The sequence below is a fragment of the Scomber japonicus genome, chromosome 11 (assembly GCF_027409825.1).
Source record: "Scomber japonicus isolate fScoJap1 chromosome 11, fScoJap1.pri, whole genome shotgun sequence".
NCBI classification, from domain to species: Eukaryota; Metazoa; Chordata; class Actinopteri; order Scombriformes; family Scombridae; genus Scomber; species Scomber japonicus.
Genome location: NC_070588.1, coordinates 33199529 through 33224040, shown reverse-complemented (window position 1 = coordinate 33224040; position 24512 = coordinate 33199529). Strand labels below are relative to the sequence as shown.

General features: G+C 39.2%; 2 protein-coding genes across 2 annotated transcripts; one reads left to right on the top strand and one right to left on the bottom strand.

Annotated features, from left to right (window-relative positions):
* Window positions 1–905: 905 nt before the first annotated feature.
* On the bottom strand, window positions 906–15096 carry dnajc10 (DnaJ (Hsp40) homolog, subfamily C, member 10). Its single transcript, XM_053328508.1, has 24 exons — window positions 14884–15096; window positions 14587–14749; window positions 14425–14475; window positions 12800–12882; window positions 12424–12555; window positions 11008–11101; window positions 10802–10879; window positions 10615–10658; window positions 8898–8963; window positions 8576–8641; window positions 8403–8492; window positions 8196–8306; window positions 8009–8123; window positions 7481–7608; window positions 6277–6393; window positions 6071–6172; window positions 5542–5602; window positions 5277–5371; window positions 3026–3159; window positions 2310–2363; window positions 2048–2195; window positions 1718–1840; window positions 1327–1434; window positions 906–1252 (listed from the first exon to the last, which is right to left on the bottom strand). Exons 1-24 carry the CDS (start codon window positions 15094–15096, stop codon window positions 1241–1243), a joined length of 2388 nt encoding a protein of 795 aa, XP_053184483.1. The 3' UTR covers window positions 906–1240.
* A 4069-nt stretch (window positions 15097–19165) lies between these two features.
* On the top strand, window positions 19166–24143 carry nup35 (nucleoporin 35). Its single transcript, XM_053328733.1, has 9 exons — window positions 19166–19385; window positions 20291–20446; window positions 20535–20662; window positions 20746–20803; window positions 21727–21835; window positions 21936–22005; window positions 23438–23566; window positions 23656–23790; window positions 23887–24143. The coding sequence occupies exons 1-9, from the start codon at window positions 19373–19375 to the stop codon at window positions 23962–23964; spliced, it is 876 nt and encodes a 291-aa protein (XP_053184708.1). The 5' UTR covers window positions 19166–19372; the 3' UTR covers window positions 23965–24143.
* The last annotated feature ends 369 nt before the right edge of the window (window positions 24144–24512 follow it).

The following is a 24512-nucleotide window of genomic DNA, read 5'->3' as shown; positions in this document are numbered from 1 at the left end:
ACATGGCAACACTGCTTAAGAGTAGTTGTAAATAAAAGACATTAATAGAATATTTTAAGTATGATAAGTGAATTTAAAAAACTAGCTTATGTTCTAATATATTTAGGGCCCCTGTCAGTCACGGCCCTTACAATCGCCTACTGTGATCATACAGTCTCCTGCAGAATTCTCTACCAGAGGATAAACTGAGTGAGCAGTGACACCTGCTGGTCAAAGTAGAAATAGTTTGGGAAAAGTTAAAGATCCCCTCCTGACATTTTTGACATAAAAATACTTTAAATAAATGTGTCTGTTGTAGTTTTTCAACAGAACAGTTCAATAATCTAGTTACAGATTCTTAAATTACATCTACCTCTTTTTTCTTGGCGACTTTATAGATTTTCTTGGTAATGAAACACTATCAGTCATCATAAATAAAATGATATCGATGACAATAACTAATAACTAATCAACAATTACACAGGGTTTCTGAAGTGTGCGTTTGCTGTTGCTGTTTGCAGTTTTCTCAAACTGTAACTGAAAACACAAAAAAATCTTATTCTATATTCTTTAGACCAGGATAAGGATACTAACTTACACGCATATAACAAATGACAGATGGATAAATACCTGATGTAACTTTAAATGACTTTAAAGCTGCAACTGATGATTATTTTTGCAATTGATTAACCTATCAACTATTCTGTCAATTAATTGCTGCATATCCTCAAATTCTAAGGCTGGAAGTGCTAAAAGTGATAATTTTTGCTTTAAAAATAATCAAAATGAAAAATCTATTATCAAAATAGTTAGCTGTCATAATAAAAGTGGAATAAAAAATGCAGTAAAAGTGACGAAACTTAAATATTTTAACAGTAACACAGTTTTATTCTGAAGGTCCAACAGTTTCGACATGAACAATAAAATACAACACTGTCAACATCTGGCTCCGAGTGTGTGTGTGTGTGTGTGTGTGTATGCGTGTCTGTCATCAGTAACGTTCAGTATACAGCGTCTCACAGTTTTACTTCATAGAGTAAATACAAACAATGGAGACAAAATAAAAACAAATAAAAACAAGGCAAAAAGTATTCAGTACATTCAGCACAGCGGGTAACACTGTCCAGTCTGTAGTTGTGTTCCAGCTATGATCTTCTCAAGGAGTGTTTATTGTCTGAGCCTTGTGCTGGACCAAATCCATTTCTGTCCATCCCATTAGTCCAGATGAGCTTGTTTTTCTTTAGGTTTCTACCCCGAACCATCAGAGCTCATCCTGCAGGGAAAAGATGGACGTCAGACTCTATTTGACCAGCTGATTATCCTTTGAATTTGAGGTGAGCTACTTACCTTCAGTTTGTTGTGTGGCTGTGGTGTCAACTGTTGTAGGCGCTGTCTGATGGTGTCGGCAATCACGTTAGCATCCCGGCTATTGATTTGCTCCCCGCTGTGTGCATGCTGTCAACACACACATCATAGAATTAGAAATGTTTTTCCACCACGGATCAGTGTACAACCCATCTTTCACAGATTTTCTAAGTGATTTTAAGGCACATTGATGTCTTTATTAAGTAGACAAAGATGCAACAAAGGTCTCTGGCAAGATTCAGACCAGCAAGTTGTGGTTCATGGTTGGCATCTTAACCCTCTGTTCCTGTTGTCACCACAGCTTCACACGTGCTATTAAAACAGGCTAAACAGTGGAATAGTACTTGACCAAAGTGTGTGTGTGTGTCCTCACCCTCCTTGTTCCCAGGTATGGGTAGAATCTGACGGTTGGGTATGCAGTGATTCCAGCTGATTGACAGGCCTGATAATGAGCCTGACAGTCCACCTTCCCTGCCCGAACCTCCCCTTTAAGAATCTGTCAGTCACACAAAGAAAATCCCTTTCAAGCTAAGAGAAACTCTCCTTTGACAACGTGTCGGTTTATGTTTCATGTCACATCCTGTAACAACTGGAAGAGTCTGGCTTAGTTTGTTGGTTGTCTCTCCTGGACTGTCAAAGAACAAAGGTTTACTGGATAAAAAAGATTTGTTAGTAGGAGCAGTAAAAGGAAAAGGTGTCTCACCCGGGCCAGGACTTCAAACTCTGGGGCGAAGTGTTGACAGGGTCCACACCAGGGGGCGTAAAAATCCAGAACCCAGTGATCCTGACCTGACAGAACCAGAGACCTAAAAGTGTCTGGGGTCAGGTCCACTGATGCCTTGGGTAGAGAGCTGCACACAAAACATATTTCATCTGTAGGACTCCACATGAATTCAATCACTGATGAAAATACAGAAACACAAAGAAAGAAAGAAGGAAAGACAGAATGGCAGTTTGTGTCTCACCTCAGTGCCCATGCTCTCAGTGAATGGGCGTCTCTGTGCCAACCATTGTAACTCCTGAAGAGACAGACAGACCAATAGGAAAACATGATTAATAAGCTGAATCAAAAGGACAGGAACATTTTCTGATTAATAGTCTGATGTTAATATTTAAAATAAATGCTAACGTTCCAATTCAAGAAACAATGCAAAGAGAACAGGACCTAACATGGAACCCTGAGGAACTCCACAGCTAATCAGCACTGAAGATAGACTCTTCAGAATCATAAAGTCATTCACTATGGTCTCTAAACATTCAAACATTTTGAAAACCTCTCCATTTTCTCCAGAATCAGATGAGAGGGTGAATATCAGTTTCATCTCTCTAAGCACAAAGGCTGAAAAGCGAGAAACTGATTAAAAAAAACTGATTCCAAACCTGTATGATTTACATGTTGTATCTTGTTAGCTAATAAGCTATTCATCAATCCATCCTGTAGTCAGCTGGGTTTAGTTGAGAAGTCAAGCCTTTCTACACTTGACCAATAAACAAGATAGATTCAAAGTGTAAAATAGGTTGTTTTAAGGTGGATTTTTTCTCTTATGATGGAGCTAGCAGTATTCCTTGTGCTTTGCTAAGGCCTCGCTGTGCTGGGTGAGCAGAGATGAAACTGATTACCATCCTTTCTATCTTCTTATGTGACAGAGTGCTCCTTTGTATTTTAAAGTGTGGTACATACGTGTAAAGATCTTTTTGCCTGGTGTTGCCAGTGTACAGGCGGACTTCAGGGTACGCCCTCACATTCTGACTTTGGCAGAACATCTGATACCGCTGACAGTCGACCGAACCAACCATGATCTGACCTGACAGCAGCTGCATGGTGAGAGAGACACATAGGACTGACAGGTTAACACTCTGTTGATCACTAGCAGAAGTAACTGTGACAGCAAGCGAAGGGGAAGCATCATCATTCACTATATAGACAAGAGCCCAACTAATATTAAGATTATTACTGAAATATCAGTGTATGGGCCAAAGAGTTTTTGTGTGTCCATTTGTTTAGTCAAATTTACAGGGTTAAAATGTAACAATTAAACGTATGAATAACTTGCACACATTCTTTTTTTGTGGACCCAGCATCAAATTTCTGCTTTTAAACCACTTTGGGAGAATATATTAGAGGATTATGGTAAAAATGTCTAAGTGGTGTAAACATAAAACACCATATCTCTTAGAACTTTCTATATTAAATAAAGCTAATGGAATACAATTGTTCTAAATATTACATTTAATCTGGAGTATTCAGTCTTATTTTGGTAAAAAAATGGTGCAAATGTCATTTTAAATGATATAAAACCAACAAAAATACTAAATGTACATTTTAACAAACCTAATGCTGCTTTAAAATCTATTTTTAACATATTTTTGAATTGCCCAGCTTGCCTATACTTATTTGTCACTGATCCGTATGTCAATATGTCGACCAATAACTAACAATAAATGTCAGTATAGAAATGTTAAAGATATGTTTTATGTCTGTTCAGTGCATAACTTGGTCACAATGCTTTGATTTTTTTATTTAGCCTTTATTTAACCAAGTTAGTCCCACTGAGATCACGGATCTCTTACAAGGAAGACCTGGCCAAAATAGCAGCAACACAGTTACAGCATTTAAAAAATACATACTTATAAAAACACTTGCATACAGACAGCCTGGACTCCAGAGTTTTCACCTAATCTTTAAATTGGGTCAAGGGTACGAGGTTTTGAAGATGAAGTTCACATTGAAGAAAAAAGATTTGTTTTGGTTGGCACCCTGGGAGTTTAAGGCACTGACTATATACTACAATGTTGATTCAAATCTAGCAATGTCTTAACTAGCTTTAGCATGTTGTCATCTGAAATGGTTTTCAATGAACAGATGTGCTTTGTCAAAAGTTAATTGGTGGAATGCATTTGAGAGCATCTGTTGTATTGTGCTGAGCTAGTGTTGGTACACAGCAAATACCCATATTCTACTGCTGCAGTAATCCATATTATAGCAAGAACTGCCCAACTAAGTAAAGACTAGGGCTGGGTATTGTCAATGATTTCCTGAATCGATTCAATTCTGATTCACAGGGTCCCGATCCAATCCGATTCTCGACTCGGTTCGACTCGATTCGGTTCAATATCGATTCAATTTTATGTTCCCAGAGTTTCTGTTTTGTAAGTCAGACAATATTTTTAACACGCAATCATGTGTGGACACCAAATTCTTCAAGAGTAAAGTTAAATGATGAGTCTGATCCAACACTGGGATCTAGCATGATAGCATCTATGTGTATTTACCCTTAAGACCAGTGGCATTTTAAATCATGTCATTTTGAATTATGTTGTCATCATGTAACCAATGATTTTCAAAAAATGCACATAAAGATTATGGATAAGCATGTCAGTTCAAATACAAGACAAAGTTGTAAACTCTCAAATTATAATTATTATTTTAAATTTCATGCTTCCATCTATTCTCTCTGAAAAAATCGATTCACAGAATTTTGAATCGATATCGAATTTTTAAATAGAAAATCGATATTAATTGATGGATCGATTTTTTGGACACACCCCTAGTAAAGACAAACAACAGTATATCAATAAGATATGAAGGTCTGTCCTGTATGATGTGTTTCTCTTCTCTGATCTGCTCTGGTGATTTCTATAACTTGGTTTGGGTTTTGATAAATGTCAGTGTAGGTTTTGTGAATCTGTCATGTGATGTATTTTCCTGGGTTTAGCTTCAGTGTTTGTTCATTCCTCTGCAGAATGTTGTTTATGTTGCAGTAGACTGTAAAAGTAAGACAGTTAGTCTACTCGCTGCTGGTTGTCCCTACACCTACATGCTGAGGTTCATTCTTTATTCCAAGTCTGTTGTACAGTCCAGGCTGTTTCAGTGTGTGTGTGTGTGTGTGTGTGTGTGTGTGTGTGTGTGTTCATATTGTGTGTTAATGTACCCTGGCCATGCGTCTCCACTCTGGCATCAGAGCTTGACAGGGACCGCACCACGGAGCATAGAAATCAACTGCCCATATCTGGCCTTCATCGCGACCTGCAACCACAAGAGAAGAGAAGAAAAGAAAGGAGGAGAGGAGAGGTTGCTCAGTAAACCATGGTTTATAGTCTGAGGAGATTTTGGTTTTGTGCTATCCGATGAATTTAACTATCTGTGTTTGTGCCACTGGACCCTGGTCTATCTGTTATTTTCAGAACCAGTTTTACCTTTAACTCTTTCGGCGAAGCTAGAAGGATCCAGAACGACCATAGATGGACTGACCAGATCCTGCAAACACACAAAGAAGCTCTTTCAGTCCAGTGTGGTTGATGACGACTATTATTTGTTTCCCAGTAAGGTTGCACATGGCACAATTTAAAGGGGACATATTACCTTTTTTTAATTTTCTGTTATTTATATACTGATGTGATGTCAGATATGGCTAAATACAGTTCCATAATTTGAGGTTAATGTAAGTAGAAATGCTCCCTGCAGGTGAAAAGCCAGCCAAAACCTGCTCTTTACACTGTTTTTTTTTTTATATGGCTGATGATGGTTTTGTTGCTAAGGTGGTCGCTAAGAACTTTTCATATGTTATTCTGCATCATCCACATTATACAGACCTGAAAATGTACAGAATATGTCCCGTTTAACATGAACCATGACTTCCTTTTTCACTTTTTTAAACTGAGAAACAGAAGAAAAATGAAAAATCAATATTAGTCCTGAGTATTATGTAGTATTAGTGTGTAGTACTTGTATGAACTCCAGGATGCCATCAGCTGAATGTTGTCCTTCGTATTCATGAACAGAGGAACCATTGAAGATAACTGTGGTGGGATACGCCTGGATATTATACTGACACACAGAGTGAGAGAGATGAGAAAAGTTATCAACCTGTCTGTGGTGTCTACCTGTCTCCAGATAACAATCCATGGTATGGTCCACATATATTTGCTTACCATAGAGCACAGGTTGTGGTGGATGGTACAGTCCAGAGTACCAAACTTCATCTGGCCCGCCAACTGGATGGAAGCCTTCCTCAGTTCAGGAAGTAAGGCTCGACATGGAGGACACCACTGCACACAAGAGCCACATATTTATAAAATCAGTATGTAACACAGTGATGTCACTACATTTATTTTCACCACATGGCCATATCTTTGCTATAGCTGTGATTAATAGGACAATGACCCCCCTTCTCTTGCCTGTCACTGTGTTTAATGTTAAACACGTCATTTACATACTCAGCTCCAATTAGGTGGCTATTTGTGTTAGCCTCTACCTGTCACTGTTTGTATTGTAGGTGTAACACCATCACCAGCCCTGAAGGTAAACAGGATCCAGATAGGCTGGGTCATCAAACCTTGACGTATAAAACTATCCGAAGTTAAATCAACCTTACAAGTACTGACCTGCCATTGCCACCTTTTTATATATCAGGATGACACATTATTTCCTGTTCCTGTTCTTCACTGCTAGTGAAGACCACGAGTCCAAGACACGTTGGGCTAACTGTCATATGTGCTTCATGTTAAGGGTGTGTATCTATCCCTCTAAGGTGATTTGTATATTTAGATACTTGGTAAACCACTTTGTCATCATCACTGAAGTGGACGGCGAGAGAGAGAGAGAGAGAGAGAGAGAGAGAGAGAGAGAGAGAGAGAGAGAGAGAGAGAGAGAGAGAGAGAGAGAGAGAGAGAGAGAGAGAGAGAGAGAGAGAGAGAGAGAGAGAGAGAGAGAGAGAGAGTATCTGTGTGTATCTGACTTATGAGCAGGAGATTGATGGGTCACACTGATTTCCAAATAATACAGGACTATCATATCAGGCTAAAACAGATCTATACATGATAAATGGTAAATGGACTGTACTTATATAGCACTTTACTAGTCTTTTTGACCACTCAAAGCACGTTTACACTACATGTCACATTTATCCATTCACAAGCATTCATACACTGATAACAGGAGCCAACCTGTTCATCAGAAAGAGACTAACCATTCACACACATTCTCACACCGTTGGCACAGCAACAGGAGCAATTATCTTAAGTCTTAAGGTTAAGTATCTTGCCCAAGGACACATGGACTACCTCCTGAGCCACAGCTGCCCCTACATGTGTGTATGTATCGTAAATAGTCTGATTAAAGTATCTAGTTACACACCGGAGCGAAGAAGTCCACCAACCAGGGCTCCTTTCTATCTGAGGGGAAGTTGTCAGGCCTCAGAGTCGTCACATGAGCACGAACGCTGTCCCTCGCGAAACCCACAATGTCGTATGATACATCCTTACCTAAAAACAGACACAAGGGTTAGGGGTTAGGATTAGGGTTGGGGGTTGGAGTAAGGGTTAGGGACACACTTTATACATATCAATAGTAGAACAATTTCTCATCAAACCAATAAACTGTCTGACCACAGTTTATTTTGGTAGTGGTAGTACTGCAGGTCATTAGGTTTGCTGAAGAAAGAATAGATAATGCTAATATGGAAACATGCTCATCATAGTAATGCTAACAAGCTAATGTTAAGCAAGTATCATGTTTATCTTAGCAATCCATCTGGTAGGTGTTGAGATATTTCAGTCTGGACCAAAGTGGCTGAGCAACAGACCTACATACATGCTGCTGACATGACTACAACACTGCACCAGTAGATATAGAAGTAAAGTCTTGTTCAGTTGTACCACTGACCGTGGTGGATCTCAAAGTCGTGGATGCCTAATCCTTTAAAGACAGCAACGCAGGGTTTGTGAATGTAGAGCGACTGACACAACTCAGAGTCCGCTGTACAGTCAACTCTGCCGACCTGGAGGGAAAGACAGGCGGTGAGATATACAGGCAGGCAGTGAGACGGAGGGACAGGCAGACAGACAGGTACCTGTATGTGATCGTTTCGGAGGAAGGCTAGTAGCTTCTTGTACTCCTTGGAGGCGGGGCTTCTGTCTCCAAATGTAAAACTGACCAACCAGCGGTGACGGGCCAGCTTACTCTGGAAAGAAGAAGTTGCATATCTTTAACTGGATGTATATTTGAGCAGCAGTAGTGCACATCTGAATTTGAATATATAGTTGTGTAATGTGTGTACCTCAAAGTTCTCATTGGTCAGCAGCTCCAGATCAGGCAAATGACTGATGACCTGATTGTAAATCTCTCTGCTGTCCAGAGTATTCAGCCACTGGAATACATGAACACTGAGTCAGTGCTGCAGTATGATACACAATATTACTATGGACAGCTACAATATACTGTGTGTCCTACCAGAACACTGCCATGTTGATCCAGGGAACTTCCAGGTGGGAACAAAGCAGTGGCCCCACTGGTTACCTGAAACATGGAAGAATGATTAAACACTAATACCAGTACCATTACTAGTGAAAATAAATCTAATCGGTACTCAGAAACAAAATCCGTCGCTATGCAGACAATACTCTCATTTATCTTCCACATAAAGCCAACTGGCTGCAAAGGATCCTGGGAGTCTATTCAGTTTTTCAGGTTATTTACATGAGGAGTAATATGAAAATATGTTGCAGTAGCAGTATCAGTACTGTAGTAGCGTTGCGATAGTGCAGAGCCTTACCTGGAAACTCTCGCAGAGTTGTTCATGTGAGGTGCAGTCCATCCATCCCACCTTCACTAGACCATCCTACACACACACACACACACACACACACACACACACACACACAATCATTTATTTTAGTGTATAAACACTAACATAGCTATGACATTTTCAACAGAGAACTGGATAGTGGTGATTTAGATGTTTAATAATGTCCCACAATGTACCATACAAATCGAGATTTATGATAAATGAAAACAATATGAAAAGCTTTTTCTTGCTTATTTACTTAATTGACTGTTTAAAATACTGAAATACACAATTACATTTAGTCAGATCTGTTTTTTCTTAATATATGGATCCAAAAAGTATGGGGCCTTCATCAGATCCTCATTAAAGCTCCAAAAGTCCCCTTTTACTAAATGATGGAGTCATGTCACGACTGTATTAACACAATGACGTTCATGGTCGTCTTGCTTAAGTTTTACCTACTTACATTTTCAGTGCTATCTCTCGTAAGAGTAAATATTGCACCTGTATCTTTGTCTAAGCTATTATACCTCCGAGTGGATAGTTTTTGTTTTTTTCTCATTGATGGGTTTGCTATATATGTATGAGTGATTATGTATATGCATGTATGTATGCACATGTATGTATGGACATATGTGACATCTCAGAGTGGACACTTTGGTTTGGTTTGCCTTTTCCTTTTTTCCTTTCTTCCTTCTTGCTTAACACTTGAATATATGTATAAAGACTATATACAGCTGTAAAGGGAAAGTACATTGTATGAAAATGTGTCATATTTTTTCAGCTTGCATGTTCTATTTTAGACAAACAGTCAACACTGTGATTATTTGCCATACTTATCTTGGTAATACTGAACAAAAAATCATAAAGACTGAGTAATATTTATGTTAAATAATGTGTGGTTAAAAAAGCAAACTCATCTCTTCTGACTATTATGATAATAATCATTGTTATATCGTTAATCTAATTTAAATCATTTTTGTATGAATAACACTGTCCAGGACTAAGTTTAAATAACTCAAGTCCATATATTCATTCTCAAAGAGCTGTAGCATTTATTTGGTGACAGACACTCCCATCTCTCTGCCCCACTGAAGCCAAAGTGCCCTCCAGAGGAACGTTTTTCGTCTGCACCTGCCTCCAGCTGTAGTTTCTCTGACATTTGAATTGGGTTTTTTTTTCAACATGAAATTGACTGGACACACACAATTACATGGCTTAAAACTGCAGATGGAAAAAAACCTCAACTTATGAAATAAAGCCACCTGCACAGAACATTCAGTTTCAATTAATTGCCCAGACCAAATTGCAGGCATGTTGATAAAGTAGATAAATACAGAGCTACAAATGTTGGTCAATATCTAAATTCTTCAAATGGAATAAACTTCAGGTCTCTAAAAATGATTCAAATATAGCAAAAGAAAAAAGATACTCTTGGTTTAACTGATGAAGAGCTACAAGACATTGCTTTGTTTTGATTGGTCACAAGCCAAAACACTAAGAAACCACTGCTCTACAAGACAGTGTCTCCTCACTCATTAAATATATTACACTTGCTGTGTAAAATAGCATCTCAGATCATCTTCAGTTACGAAAGCTGAGTTGTCATTTCTTCTTTTAATAGCACAGGATATATAGAGTTAAATGGAGGAGGCCCGCCTCTGCTAGAAATAGCTGTGTGATAATATGACGTGTGTCTTCTCACCAACATTCCAGCCAGCTTTTGTCTTGTTCTTGGCTCCAGGCAATCTGAGAGTAACAGAAAGTCCAATCATTAATGCTACAGAACAAGCTAGACAAGACCACTTTACTCTGTGATAGAACAAATATGCAAATAGGACAACACTTTTAGTCATTGTATATATACATGTGTGTGTGTGTGTGTGTGTTACCTCCAGTGTCAGCGCAGAAAGTGATCAGCCAGCCCTGGCCTGTCGAGAACGCGGTCTCTATCTCGCTGAACACGTTACCTAGCAACCACACCCACAGGTCAGGCCACATAGATTGATATCAGCTAGTGTCATAATCAGACTGAAGTGCCCTTTTATAGGAACAAGGTTAGCTGTAAACTGTAACACCGTGGACGTTTCAGGGTTACCTTGCCAGAGCTGAGTAACAGTTGTTGTGATGAACTGCATGGAGAAGCGGACCAGGTTGTCTTTAGAACGTTCCCCATTAAACTTCTCTGGTTTCTACAGGAGAACAAAGTCATGAGTCATCGTGAGGTAAACTAATGGTTCTAAAACTGACATGCTCAAGAAAGCACAGCATGAGGGGAATAAACTTAATCTGATTCATGTGGGAACAATAACCAAAGGAAATTATTAATTTATTAGAGACAAACTCATCAGTCTCTCTTTCTGCTTAATTCATTGTCAGTGCAGCCGTTTTATGTCTAAACACTAAGTTTCACTTTATAAAATAAATTGTTATTTCAATCCAAATCAAGTTGGCTTGTTGTGTTAAAAAAAAAACTACCTCCAACATGATCAGTTATCCATTTAAATTCAAATAGCTTTACAAAGCAGGTTGACATGGTGACATCATCATTTAACCTGTGTTTCAAATCTCTTCTGTACTTACTCTTAAAGTCTGTGTAAAATGAGTTCATTGATTTACTTTTAAACATATTATACATGTTGGAAAATGGTTACAGAAAACATGTGAAAAGGCTGATAACTATGCAGTATTGTGGAGATAGAGCCTTCAACTGTTTCTCAGCCTCTCATTTTTCCTGATTTACTGAGCCTGCAAAAAAGGGCTACTCCGTGACGTAGTGGCGTACCCTTGGTCCCTCCTCTACTATATAAGACCGAGAGTCTGCTCTCTTCAGTGGTTAACCTGCCTAGTGGCCAGTTATTGTTACTACATCTAACACTACTACTACAGTCTACAGTTAGCCATTTAGCTGAGTTAGCTGCCGAGCTAGCAGCTGAGCTAGCAGCAGAAAGCTCTCAGTAGCGTCCATGTTTCTGGTAGAGGTGGTGACTTTGATTGACAGGTGACACTTGGTAGGGGGCGGGGTTTCAGTGAACTCGGCAGGCACTCCCACAGTGTTTGGTAGCAGAGAAAGAGGCTGATTTTTACACAACTTTGAAGCCTGATTTCATATATTTGGTGATTTTTTTAACCATTCAAATTTGGCAGGGTGGTTAACAACACACTTTTCTGTGGTATGTCAAACTCAGAACACATATTTATTCTTACTTTACACAGACTTTATTATTTTGAGTGCATAAGTGTTTTCACACTGACATGAGTACCCAAATGGTGTACTCAAAACAGTCATCTTAGCTATGTAACAGAAGGGGAGGGAGCATTTTTCAAACTGGAAAAGGCGGTCCACGATGTTATAACTATGTGTCAAGTGAACACAGGCCAAAAAAAACACACATGCTGGATAAAACTTCAGTCTTCTACCTTCACTGATCATTTCCAGTGCAGTTCTCGGTGCTGTACTGGTTCACTGTTCAATCACTTCAGTTTCATTAGAATAAACACACAGGACACAAACCTGTCCTGCTCTGAAAATGAACAGACTGGGGTAGCTGTTGATGCCTTTGCTCCTGCACAGATGGTTGTTGTCGCCACAGTTCACCGCTCCGATCCTCATCACTCCATCCATCTCCTTTGCAAACTCCCTCCACTGAGAGACACACAGAGACACAGACAGATGTTGTTTTATTTGGTTCATGCAGATAAACCTGTAGGAATACAATTTAACAGTAAAGCTATGAAATGTACAGTAAAGATTTTTTTTTTTAAAAAAGGCTATAAAAAGACAAACTTAAGAAAAAAATGAGCTTAAAGCATCTCAGGTGGATGTTGTGCGTTTGGTGTATTTAGTGTGTTTAATTTGCAAGTGAGTGTGTATGTTGGTGTCATGTTACCGTTGGAGCGAGCTGGTGACAGTGCGAGCATCGTGGGAAGTAAAAGTTGATGAACCAGATTTCTCCAGAATTCACTGCTGCTTCTGAAACACACACACACACACACACACACACACACACACACACACACCAGTCACCGCCTGTTTACCCATCTACCTGTCATTTCTCTCATGTCACACATAGCTCTCGTGTTTTTATTGCCTCTACTGTCACCTAACAGCCATTAAAACCTTAGTGACAGAGCCAGAGAGGCAAATATAATGTGTAGAAGAGTGGTGGGGAAAGTTTCAAAGGAAATGCAGAAATGGTTGTGAAAGTGCATGCATGTAATGTGCCATGAAATGCAGCAATGTGCCAGCAGAGGCAGTGACGAAGGAGTGTGCTGGCAAGTAAACAGGATGTAAACAATGCAGGATTCAGCAAAAAAAATTGCCTTGCAAATGTTCTATGAGGAAGGAAATGAATATGTTTGTCAGATTTCAGGGAAACACAATAAGTTTGGTGAGAAACTATTTATGTTCACAAGACAAAGGGCCCCTTTAAAACAGATTGTTGGCCATGTTATGGTATGTTTATTCTATGTTTAAGCTACTTTTACTATGGAATATTTTTATTTTCCATCTTATATTACATTCACATTTGAACTTCTTTTGTCTTTCTTTTTGTTCTTTTTTAACATTGCTTTATCTTCTTTTTATGTGAAGCACTTGGTGTATGTCATTTGTTTTGTTATAAATAACTTTGAGCTGCATTTCTTGTATGAAAGGTGCTATACTAATAGTTGTGTTGTTTTTTTAAAGTGATGTGTTTAAGGCGGATGAGAAACCCCAACAAGTTTACAAGAGATTCAGTTTACTTGTCACAAGAAGTCCTGCTTTAACACTGAAACATAACATCACCTGAACTTTCCACAGTTTGAAAAAATAACACTGATGACATCCAATTTTTTTTTAAATTTTAGCTTAGATTTCAAATGTTTAACTATTTATTCAAATGTTTCAAATATATTTCCTATTGTCTCCTATTCTTTATAGAGATTGTTTTACTTAATGATTGTTTGTTAGTTTTTATGATGCTCTTTCTATGTTTGCTCTCCACTTTGCTGCTGTAACACTGTACTGACTATGTCATCCTAACAGAAAGTATGTGTTATAAACTGGAAGTGTGGGGTTTGAAAGAGGCGAGCATGGGAAATGTAGGATCCAGTGTTTTTGGAGCTTGACACAAGCCAGAGAATAAAGAGTTGCAAGAATTAGCCCATTAATCGATTGGTCAATTGACAGAAAATTAATTGCCGACTATTCTAATAATCGATTAATTGTTTCGAGTCATTTTAAGAAGAAAAAAAAAAAAAGGTACAATCCTCTGGTTGCAGCTTCTTATGTGTGAATATCTTCTGTAAGTTGTGGACTGTTGGTCCAGAACAACAAGAACAACTAGAGAATCAAACCACAGATCTCTGTGATGGTGTAAAGGAACTTCATCATGTATGAGCACCTGCTGCTGTTTCAATGAGGTGTAGTTAACTAGTAGTAAGGAAGTAGCACTAGAATTACAGACTCCAGAGCAATGATAGTACATAAAACCCTTTTGGGGACTTGTAAAGATAAAGACCAGGTCCTCACCGAAGTCTCCACTGTCCAACGTAATCACCTCCAAATCATCGTCATAGATACCTGGACAGAAAGACAAGAGTTCAATTCAAGATGCTGTTTTCAATACACAAAGTTGTAAGAACAAAGCTTTCCGACAACTAACGGGTGTTCTTGGTTACCATGGAGACTCACCAAAGTCGTAGCGGTAGTAGTTCCAGCTTTCGTAGCGTCCTCCCTGCTGCTCGTCCAATCCCTTCTCTCCGTATTTATCATATTTCTTCCTGAGGTCTTCGTCTTTCAGGACCTCGTAGGCGCGATTGACCTGCAGGAACTTGTCATGGGCCGAGGAGTCTCCCTGAAACACAGTTTTTAAATCAGAGTTAGGGTTCTGTAAAGGCTGACGGAGAGGTTATCGGGGTATCAGGGGTGGCATCGTATTCCAGGGTATATTGATTGGGTTTGTTATGGTCTGTAATGAGTGTGGCTCACAGGGTTTTTGTCAGGGTGCATGGTGAGCGCCAGCTTCTTGAAGGCCTGTCGGATCTCTCTGGTCGTGGCCTCCCTGTTGACTCCCAGCAGGTCATAGTAGTCTCGGCTCTCCGCCCCAACCGCCGCCAGCATGATGACGAGGAGGAGCACGAGTAGCAGCGCAAGATGGACGGGACGAGGCCGCCGGACCCCATGGGCGAACTTGTCACCCATCCCCAGTCCTCCCATTCCAGCCGCAGTAACCAGCTACTTCCAGAGGAGCAGCAACAGGAAGGCACAGGAAAACTTACTTTTACTCTTGACTCCAGATAGAAGATAACAAACAGCACAACATTTTACAACCTTTTTCCTAATTGCATTATTGCTCTGGGTTCCACTTTGTTCTCTGTGAGTCTCCATGCTTATGTGGCACTGGTTTATTGGCTTGTACTATGGGAGGAGCTCCTGATATGCCACTGTCTGTATTTTGGTTTCATATCTCCTGATACTTGTACATACGTTTTGGCTCAGGTCCAATGTAAATATATAACTTCCTGTGTTATGTCATTCTCATATTATGTCCAGATACTTCAAGTCTAGATATTAGTAGCTGTAGTCCTTCCTTCTCTTGAGGGGGAAAAGCCCACAGTCCTCCTACTGTATTAATACATTCTAAGGTTGAGTACAGTGTTTTTAGTATGAAAGGTTGCTCATTTTCATTTTTATTCTGGGTTCACTCCATTAGAGTAGCTTTGCCTGAGTCACAGTTCAAATAACTCCTTATTTATCTTGTGCTGGCCCTTCCTGCAGCCTCTGAGTTCACCCTCTGTCTCTAAGAGGCAGTTTTAGCTCCTGACTCTTTAACCCATTTTCACAATTGAGAGAAGATAAAACAGTTTTAAAACTTTCCTTTTAGTCAGAAGTTTGATAACTTGTTTGCCTCATATTTATTAAAAAAATCAAAAACCACCATTCAAAAATACTGTTTGTCCATCAACATCATCAGTCATTGGAAGTGATATGTTCTCCAGTGATAGTGTGATTGTAAATATGTTTTCTCCATCAACAAAAAACATAAAAACTAAAGATTATACACTCTATTCTCATTAAGAAATAATCACCAATGTATTAATGATTGATGAGGTACACATGAATGATCTGTGGATTGGGAATTATGTATAAAGACCAATTATGCGGAGATACTGTGAAATGCCTAAATATGAACAGTATGTAAGGGTTAAAGCCCCCATCTTGATGAGCCCACTCTGTTCTGATTGGCCAGCTTTCCGGAAATTGCCGAGGGGCAGTTGTATCAGAGTTGTCTTGAGTTGCCTTCGATAATGGGAGACTTTTATTGTGAAGAATTTACAGGAGGTGCAACGTGTTCTTCACCAGATACGTGAAGAACACACAAATAAAGTTAAAACAATGAGACATGGAGATGTTTGTTTGATATTAGCTCCCAGGATCAATTAGTGCCAGCAGAAACAGCTACAGTGATGATGATGATGTTTGATGAAGAACTGAAGATGACCAGCACACCTCCAACATCATTATTTTCCTTCTGTGCTGTGTAATGGTAAACCTCTCACAGTGTGCCAGCTCAACTCAAGTCATAGCTCAGTGTGATTACACCCAAAACAATGGAAAAATGCAATAACATTAGCAGAGCAATGAACAGAGGACCATATAGAGAAATGTGTCATTAAATGACATCAGCTGGGGCTGAAGGTAGAAAAAAACTTTGGAAACCCAGCATTTAGGGCAGTCTGAAGCCAGGGTTTTTTGCTTCCAGTGATTACTTCAACATCTGTTCACCTCATTATCTGACACTTTGACAACGTTTAATGAGCATCCGACATTATAGCATTATATATAGTAATGAAAATACGGAAAAGCATAGTAGAGTCCCATTAAGGTGGACCAGAACAAATGTATCCATAAAGACCTTTTTGTAACAAATGAGTCAAATGCAGCTGTGTGGCTGGTTTGGAGACCAGGGAGGGACCAACACCTTCGATTATAATCATATCATTTAAGTGTAACCAAACAAAAAACGTATCCAATTATGCCTTTGAAACCACTTTCAAAATAAACTGCCGGTTGTGAATCACAGCAATGTCAGCATTTAGAAATGTATTACATAAAGGAAAACATGCATTACAGAACATAGTGAGCAGCATGTGTAAACAGCCTCATTTCATGTGAATAGAACTACAGGTGAAGTTACATTACATGTTTACAACACACACATGTAAATAGCATGCAAATCTCTGCGTGTTCCCCAAACCCACCAGAGAAGCTCTCACTAAGCTAAGCTAAATTAGCTACCAGCAGCAATTATCTAACTTGCTAGTTAACGTTTGGCTGATTAGCTGCTTAGCTTCACCGTGTCATTCAGTTTTCTGTGCCGTGACGAGGCTAAAGCTAACATCCTGCTAATCGTTGTTTGAGCCGGATTCGTGAAACAGCAGCTTGCTTACCTTAAAGGCGTCTGAACTTCTTAAAGAGTGACTGACTGCAGCTGTGAGCGTCCGGCTGACCGGCTCACAGCGGCGGCACCAAGCTGCACGCAATGAAACGCTTCACATCCGCTCAGCAATCATGTGTGTAAAGCTTCAGCTCAGCAGCACAGCGCAGAGTATTACACACAGCTCAAGATAGGGTGTATCTCTATGTAAGTCATGACAGTGTATTACAAAAATTTCAGCTGTCAGGTTACGACTCAAAATTTGATTGGATGCTTTGTGCTTTTATTTTGAAAGCGGAATAATCACATCTACCGTGATGTCTGTGCTACCTTGATCAAATTCCTTCTTTTGTTTGAAACAGCTTTATTGAAACAAGTGGAGAACACGTTTACAGCAGCCGGTGTACAAAGCTTACGCCCACAATCACAAACACGCCGGCTGGACTAAAGATTGTAATAAAATAAAATCATAATCATAAAAAGTGAAATACATGTAAAGTTTTTTCGTAGTTTTACACTTTAACATATTTTTGTTTGCGCATTCAGTTATTAAAGAAATGTATATTTTGATGTGGACAGTCAGCTCTGAGAAGTCTGCTTATTTGGATTTGTGAATACATAATTTTGTGTAAATAGTAAGTAAATGAATTAAATAGAACTGCAAACAGAGATAACTGTCATATGCAGTGAAGTTTAAATCATGAAAAACCTGTGAAGCATTTTATTAGTCAAACAAACACTATGATTTTCTAACAAATACATAAAAATGTGCCCCAACATGATGACGCTATGTGTGTATTATCCATGGAGAAGGCAGAGCCATGACGTCTTGTTGAAATATGTGACCAACCCATTTTTAATTAAAAAAATAAATCTCATTGGTCATTGTCATGACGTAAAGTGAAGTAAAGTTTGGTGCATTCTGGGCTGCACGTTCACATAACAAACATTCCACAAGCACGGCCCTTATTTGTTGAAGTCTGATAAAAAATAAATAATAGTAATTAACAAACAATAAAGTTCCCTTTCACTTAAAATGTGTTTGTTCTTCTTGTGTAAACTCCACAGAACAGAATAATGTGTAAGCACAGTTTAACATTAGAATGCTATTTTTAACTGTTGTGTCTCATGAGAATATGTTTTCTTTCTTTCTTTCTCTCTCTTTCTTTTTTTTATTTTCTCTGTTACTTTTGGTGTGTGGACTTCCTCCAGCTTACTGCTTGTTTTTATATTTCTTTTATTTATTAATTGTACATGAATCAAGAATTGAATGGGATACATAAAATGCATGATACGAATAAAAATTTTAAATAAATAAAAAAAAAATAGAATGCTACATTCAACATTCATCTGTTGACAGTTTTTCTGAGTTCACCTTAAAACCGAGTTTGTTTGTTTTAAGATGTATGTTGAATAATGTGTTGTGGTTTCAAAAAAATGATCTTTTAAAAAAACCTTTAAAATTACATTTCTCCCTCCTCCCTCATTACAAATGACTGAATCTATAAATATGTATAAATATATATTCATGTATTTATTTTCCTCTCTTTGGCTACTGTAGAAGGATAGTAACACAAACTTTGTGTGAGACTTCACTGCCAATATAAAAAGCAGGAATTATTACAGTGTCCAAAAACTAATTCAGTGTACATCTGAGCATGGAAATGGAAACACATGGATCCATCTTTTAATCTGGAGGGGTTTTTTTATCAGTTTCACGCTGATGTTACGCATTATATCCTGAAGTCCCTTGAACGCATCTCGACACTGACAGTGTTACTAGTGTTAGCATGTTAGCTGCAGCGCTGTAAACACACTGCAGAGAACTGACAAATACCCGGTTCAACATCACGTAACTGTAGCTGCTTGGTTGTTGTCAGTTAGCATAACACTGCTTGTGTATTAACTCTTTATCAGTAAGTTTTAGTGAAAACTCTGCTAGCTTTGCTAACCGCGTTAGCTTCGTTAGCTAACGTATCCCGTTAGCCTGGCGTCACTTCCTACTTTTGAAAATCGCGGTGACAAAGTTTGGAAGCAGAGATGGAGCTACAAGGTAAGACGAGATTTATAAACCTTGATTCATTCGTTCATTCTACTGATATGTTGTTATTTATATGTTCATGTTTCCACTGTGCCGGCATGCTAACTGTGAGCTAGCTGTTAGCTCGTTAGCTGTGGTGGTTGAATTAAAAGTAACACGTGTTATTTCACACAGCAGATTATAAGTAGTTTAAAGTAGCTATGAACTCTCACTGACACACATTATAATACACTGCATCAGAGAGAAGTGAATAATAACTGCTGCTAATAACACACGCGCTGCTTTAACACTCACTCTGTTCTATAGTCAACAGTCTGCCAAAAATAATAGTAGTAGATAAGAGTAGTATTTCTTAATCCTATAAAGACTGTAGCTAGAACTGACCTGAAGCTGTGCTCAGTTTGTACAGAGTTAAAATTACAACCAAGTATCTCATGATGCTTCATAAAGTTCTGTCTTCATTTACAGCAGGGGTGTCAAACTCATCTTCATTCAAGGGCCACATACAGCCCAATTTGACCTTATGTGGACAGGACCAGTAAAAAGAGAAGGAAATTATGTAAAGGAAGGAAGGAAGGAAAAAGAAACAAGGGAGGAAGGACAGATGGAAGGGAGAAAGAACGGTTGGTAAAAAAGACAAGAAGGAAAGTGGGCCGGATTAGACCCCTCAGCGGGCCAGTTCTGGCCCACGGGCCTCATGTTTGACACCCCTGATTTAAAGGAACATGTTGTCTATATGTTTTATGGAGATTTGCCACCTTTGCATGTGGCTACTTCTTGGATTGGGAAGCTGTCTGATTTCCTGGCAAGAAATAACTTGGAGGAAGTGTAGAGAGGAAAGGAGAAGCTAGGTATTTAAAGTAGTAGAAATAAAAACAGCTGCCTAGTAGCTCTAACTAACTCTCTCTGTCTCTCAGTGGGATCTGAACCGATGACCCTGGGCTCTCCCACCTCTCCTAAACCAACCCCCGGAGCTCAGTTCCTCCCTGGCTTCCTGATGGGTGACCTGCCAGCTCCGGCCAGCCCGCAGCCCCGCCCCTTCAGCCTGGTCACGCCAATCACAGAGAGCACAGGTGAGCAGGACACACCTGCTGATCGATACTGTTCATTCTATAGATGTGTCAATGTATTCTGATCATACTGTACTCTCTGTTTCATCAGGAGGAGGAGGAGGATCCGCCCCGCAGCCCGTCGTCCCCACCCCTAAGGATAAAAGTGGAGCCCCGCCTGTCCGTAGTATCCATGACGACCTGGTTAATGTAGCGACACCTCTCAGTGCACACAGACAGGTCAGTACAAAGGCAGAAGATGTGAAGATTAATAATAAAAGAACAGTTTTTATATCACTCTCTCTATCATTGTCTGTCTCCAGGCTTTTCCCATCATGCAGTCTCCTCTGTCTGTTCGTCAGGCCCCGACACCAACAGCAGGTACACACTCATACTGACACTACTGACACTACTGACACTGGCTTTTTTCTACTGCTGCTATTAGTACTGATTCTACAACACTTGCTGATGCTGATGCACTGTAGTTAAAAATAAAGGCATCTATTAAAGCGATGCTTCGGCATAATTTTGACCTAGCGTCATATGCACCATGAGGTCTATCTAAACACCACCTCAGCCGTTCATTTTCATTTGGTCGGAAAATAGTGGCGTTAGAGCCATCAGCCGAATGGCTTAGTACAGGCACTAACAGGACCACCAGTGTATCTCATAAATGACCCCACTAATAATGCCTGGATTGTTATCAAACTTGTACAGTAGTACAAATAGGCTCTTCACTCATAAATCCATGCTTTGGAAAGTTTGTAAGTACACCAGGAGTTTATTAAAATAAACATTTACCTGATGGCTTTTACTCTGCTGCTACTGCTAAAGCTGGAAACATTGTCGAAATATTGCGCAGTCACGCACAGATCTCTAGATGTGCTGTGCGGGTGTCTCGCGAGACCACATGGTATTTCAGTGATCACGCAATATTTCAACTTTCCAAAGCATGGATTTATGAGTGAAGACCCTATTTGTACTACTGTACAAGTTTGATAACAATCCAGGCATTATTAGTGGGGTCCCCATATGAATAATATGTATGCTATAGTATGTATTGTATGTCCATGATAATAGAAATACAGTCAGGAACTTCTTTCTTAAAACATGTCAGTGTCACACTCAGGTCACATGATCTGATTGGTCAAACAGTCTTTGTGTGATCATCTGATTACAGCTGTTCACCCACGTGTGTGTGTGTGTGTGTGTGTGTGTGTGTGTGTGTGTGTGTGTGTGTGTGTGTGTGTGTGTGTGTGTGTGTGTGTGTGTGTGTGTGTGTGTGTGTGTGTGTGTGTGTCCAGGTGTGCAGCAGCTGTGTCTGTCTCCAGCTCAGGTGGATCCATTCTACAGTCAGGGAGAGTCTCTGTCTGCTGATGATCAGCTGGACCAGACCTGGGTCACTGTGTTTGGGTATTTATACTCTTGATATTGCTGCACTGCTGTAAACTCTGTGTGTGTGTGTGTGTATGTGTATATGTGTATACCAACAGTGCGTTTGTGTGTCTGTTAGTTTTCCTCCAGCCTCAGCCTCCTACATCCTCCTGCAGTTCGCTCAGTACGGAAACATCCTCAAACACACGGTGAGACACACACACACACACACACACACACACACACACACACACACACCTGTTCTTCACAGTGTGTGATGTTAGGAAAGTGGGCCTTTTTGTCTTTCTGAATCAGTGTGTGCAGTAACTTCCACCTCATGTTGACATGATGGCTCAGTGTTACATGAATACAAGCAGCACATTAACTGCTGTGGTTTTTATTACTGAGACAAATGTTGGATCACATGTTTCTCAACAGAAGAAGAATTAGATGGAAGCTGGTTGTTTAGAGAGAGATACTGTACTCTGAACCTGCAGAGGTGCTGGTCTGTGATACAATGTGCTCTGAGACTAAAGACCTCTAGTGTTTCCATGGAGATAAATTAAAATTCCTGACCTCAGTGTTTTTCTGAAGGACTCCCAACAGTTTTGCTATGTCGGCTGAGTTACTGTCAACAAATGTGAAGAGAACACTTAGTGAGATTGTCTCTTTACATGAGCTGCTTAACACTGTTAATATTATATATACACATCACATGCTTCACACTGTACACTTTACCTCATCTCATTTAGATTATAATGAAGAAATTCAACCTATAAACCTGTTATTCTGTTTAGCAATTTATATAACAAACCTGAAAAAAACAAATGTCATCATATTTTATTTTACATCAGCTGTTATTATTATTAATATTTTTATTGTATAGTTTTTATTATTATATAGAAATGTACCCTGGATGATGGGTCATTTTTCCAAGCAAAGTCTGGTGAAATATGTACACAAGCAGACTCTATGAAAGTCTGCAGGAAATACAAATATTTGAGACTTATATTCCAGACAATAAGTATTCTGAATGTCTCTCTTCAGACTCTGCTTCAATTGAAAATAAATACTGGATTCTATGTCATTCATAGAGCCCAACCGATATATCAGTCAGCTGATATTATCAGCCAATATTGGCCTTTCACAGATATATCAGTTTCAGTCAATATGTTGTCCAATATGTGCTGATTTTTATTTAATTTTTTTATAAAGTTTTATATAAATAGCATTTTATGTATATTTGATCCTTTTTCTTAATTCAGGTTTAGCATATGTATGCTTTTTTTGTTCTGTGTTTTGTATTCATAGCTATTTATACTGATTACATTCCGAGCTGTTCTTACTGTTTCAGTGCACTGATGTCATTTCATACAATAAAGTGTATTGTTAGACTGTAAAATGTCATTCCTCTATAACATCTCTTTGTGTGTTTGATAACCACATTTGAGGGAACATGACAAAAAGCAGTGTGTTAAAGTATATATTCTGTACATGTAACATTATCTGCCAATATAACGATTTCGAAATGTGTTTGCTCCCTAATTGTATCAGCATCGGCACTTAAAACCCTGTATCAGTCAGGCCCTAGTTATTATAGGTGTTGTTTGTATTGATGATGTGTTGGTGATGTATTGACAGATGGCGTCTCCTGGTAACTGGATGCATCTTCAGTATCAGTCCAGACTTCAGGCCAGGAAAGCTCTGTCTAAAGATGGGAAAGTGTTTGGTGACGCCATCATGGTGGGAGTGAAACCCTGCATAGACAAGGTGTGTACCTCATTCTACCTGCCTGTGTGTTTTCTGATACGTTATTCACATCAGGTGTGTGATGATGTCTCTTTCTCTCTCTCTGTCAGAGTGTGATGGATTGCAGTGAAGCCATCTCCTCTCCCCTCTCCTCCTCCTTCTCCTCCTCCTTCCTCCCCTCCACACCTCGCTCAGCCATCAGACCGCTCAGCGCCGCCTACAGGAGCTCCGGCAGCGACTACCAGGTGACCTTTCACTCCAGATATCAGCCTTCACTTTAAATCTACTTAAAAATCTGAGCTGTGTTTGAAACGTGTGTGTGTGTGTGTGTGTGTCTTCAGGTGGTAGCAGACAGACAGACCCCCAGGAAGGACGACAGTTTTGTTTCCAAGGCGATGGAATACATGTTTGGCTGGTGACATGCAGCCTAAAGACTCACTACACTGTGTGTGTGTGTGTGTGTGTGTGTGTGTGTGTGTGTGTGTGTGTGTGTGTGCGCTTGCGTGGGCGTAAGAGAGAGTGTATGATTGACAATGATTGATTGTCTTTGTGTCTCTCTTCTTTTATAATCTGTTTTTACTGTTTCTGTCTCAATAAAGTTTCTCTGTTCTAAAGTAAGTGATGCATAGTTCTTTCAGCAGCCACACGGTGGCACTGTTCACCTGCTGATAGTTAAACATGACTCACTAAGAGATCACTGCCCAATGATACAAACTGTATTATATTACAGTTTTCTGATTGTTTAGACACTATATTTGTATGAAGGTAGATTTGTGTCTTTATTATTCAATCAAAAAGAACATTCTTAATTTAAAAAAAAGTGTTTGAATGCAAAAAAATATTTGAGACCCAAAAAATTGCATTTGAACATTTTTTTTCTTTGATTGAAAATGTTTTTTTTGATTGAAGTGATTTATTTTTTTATTTGAAAATATTATCTTTGATTGAATTAACCTTTTTTGTGTTT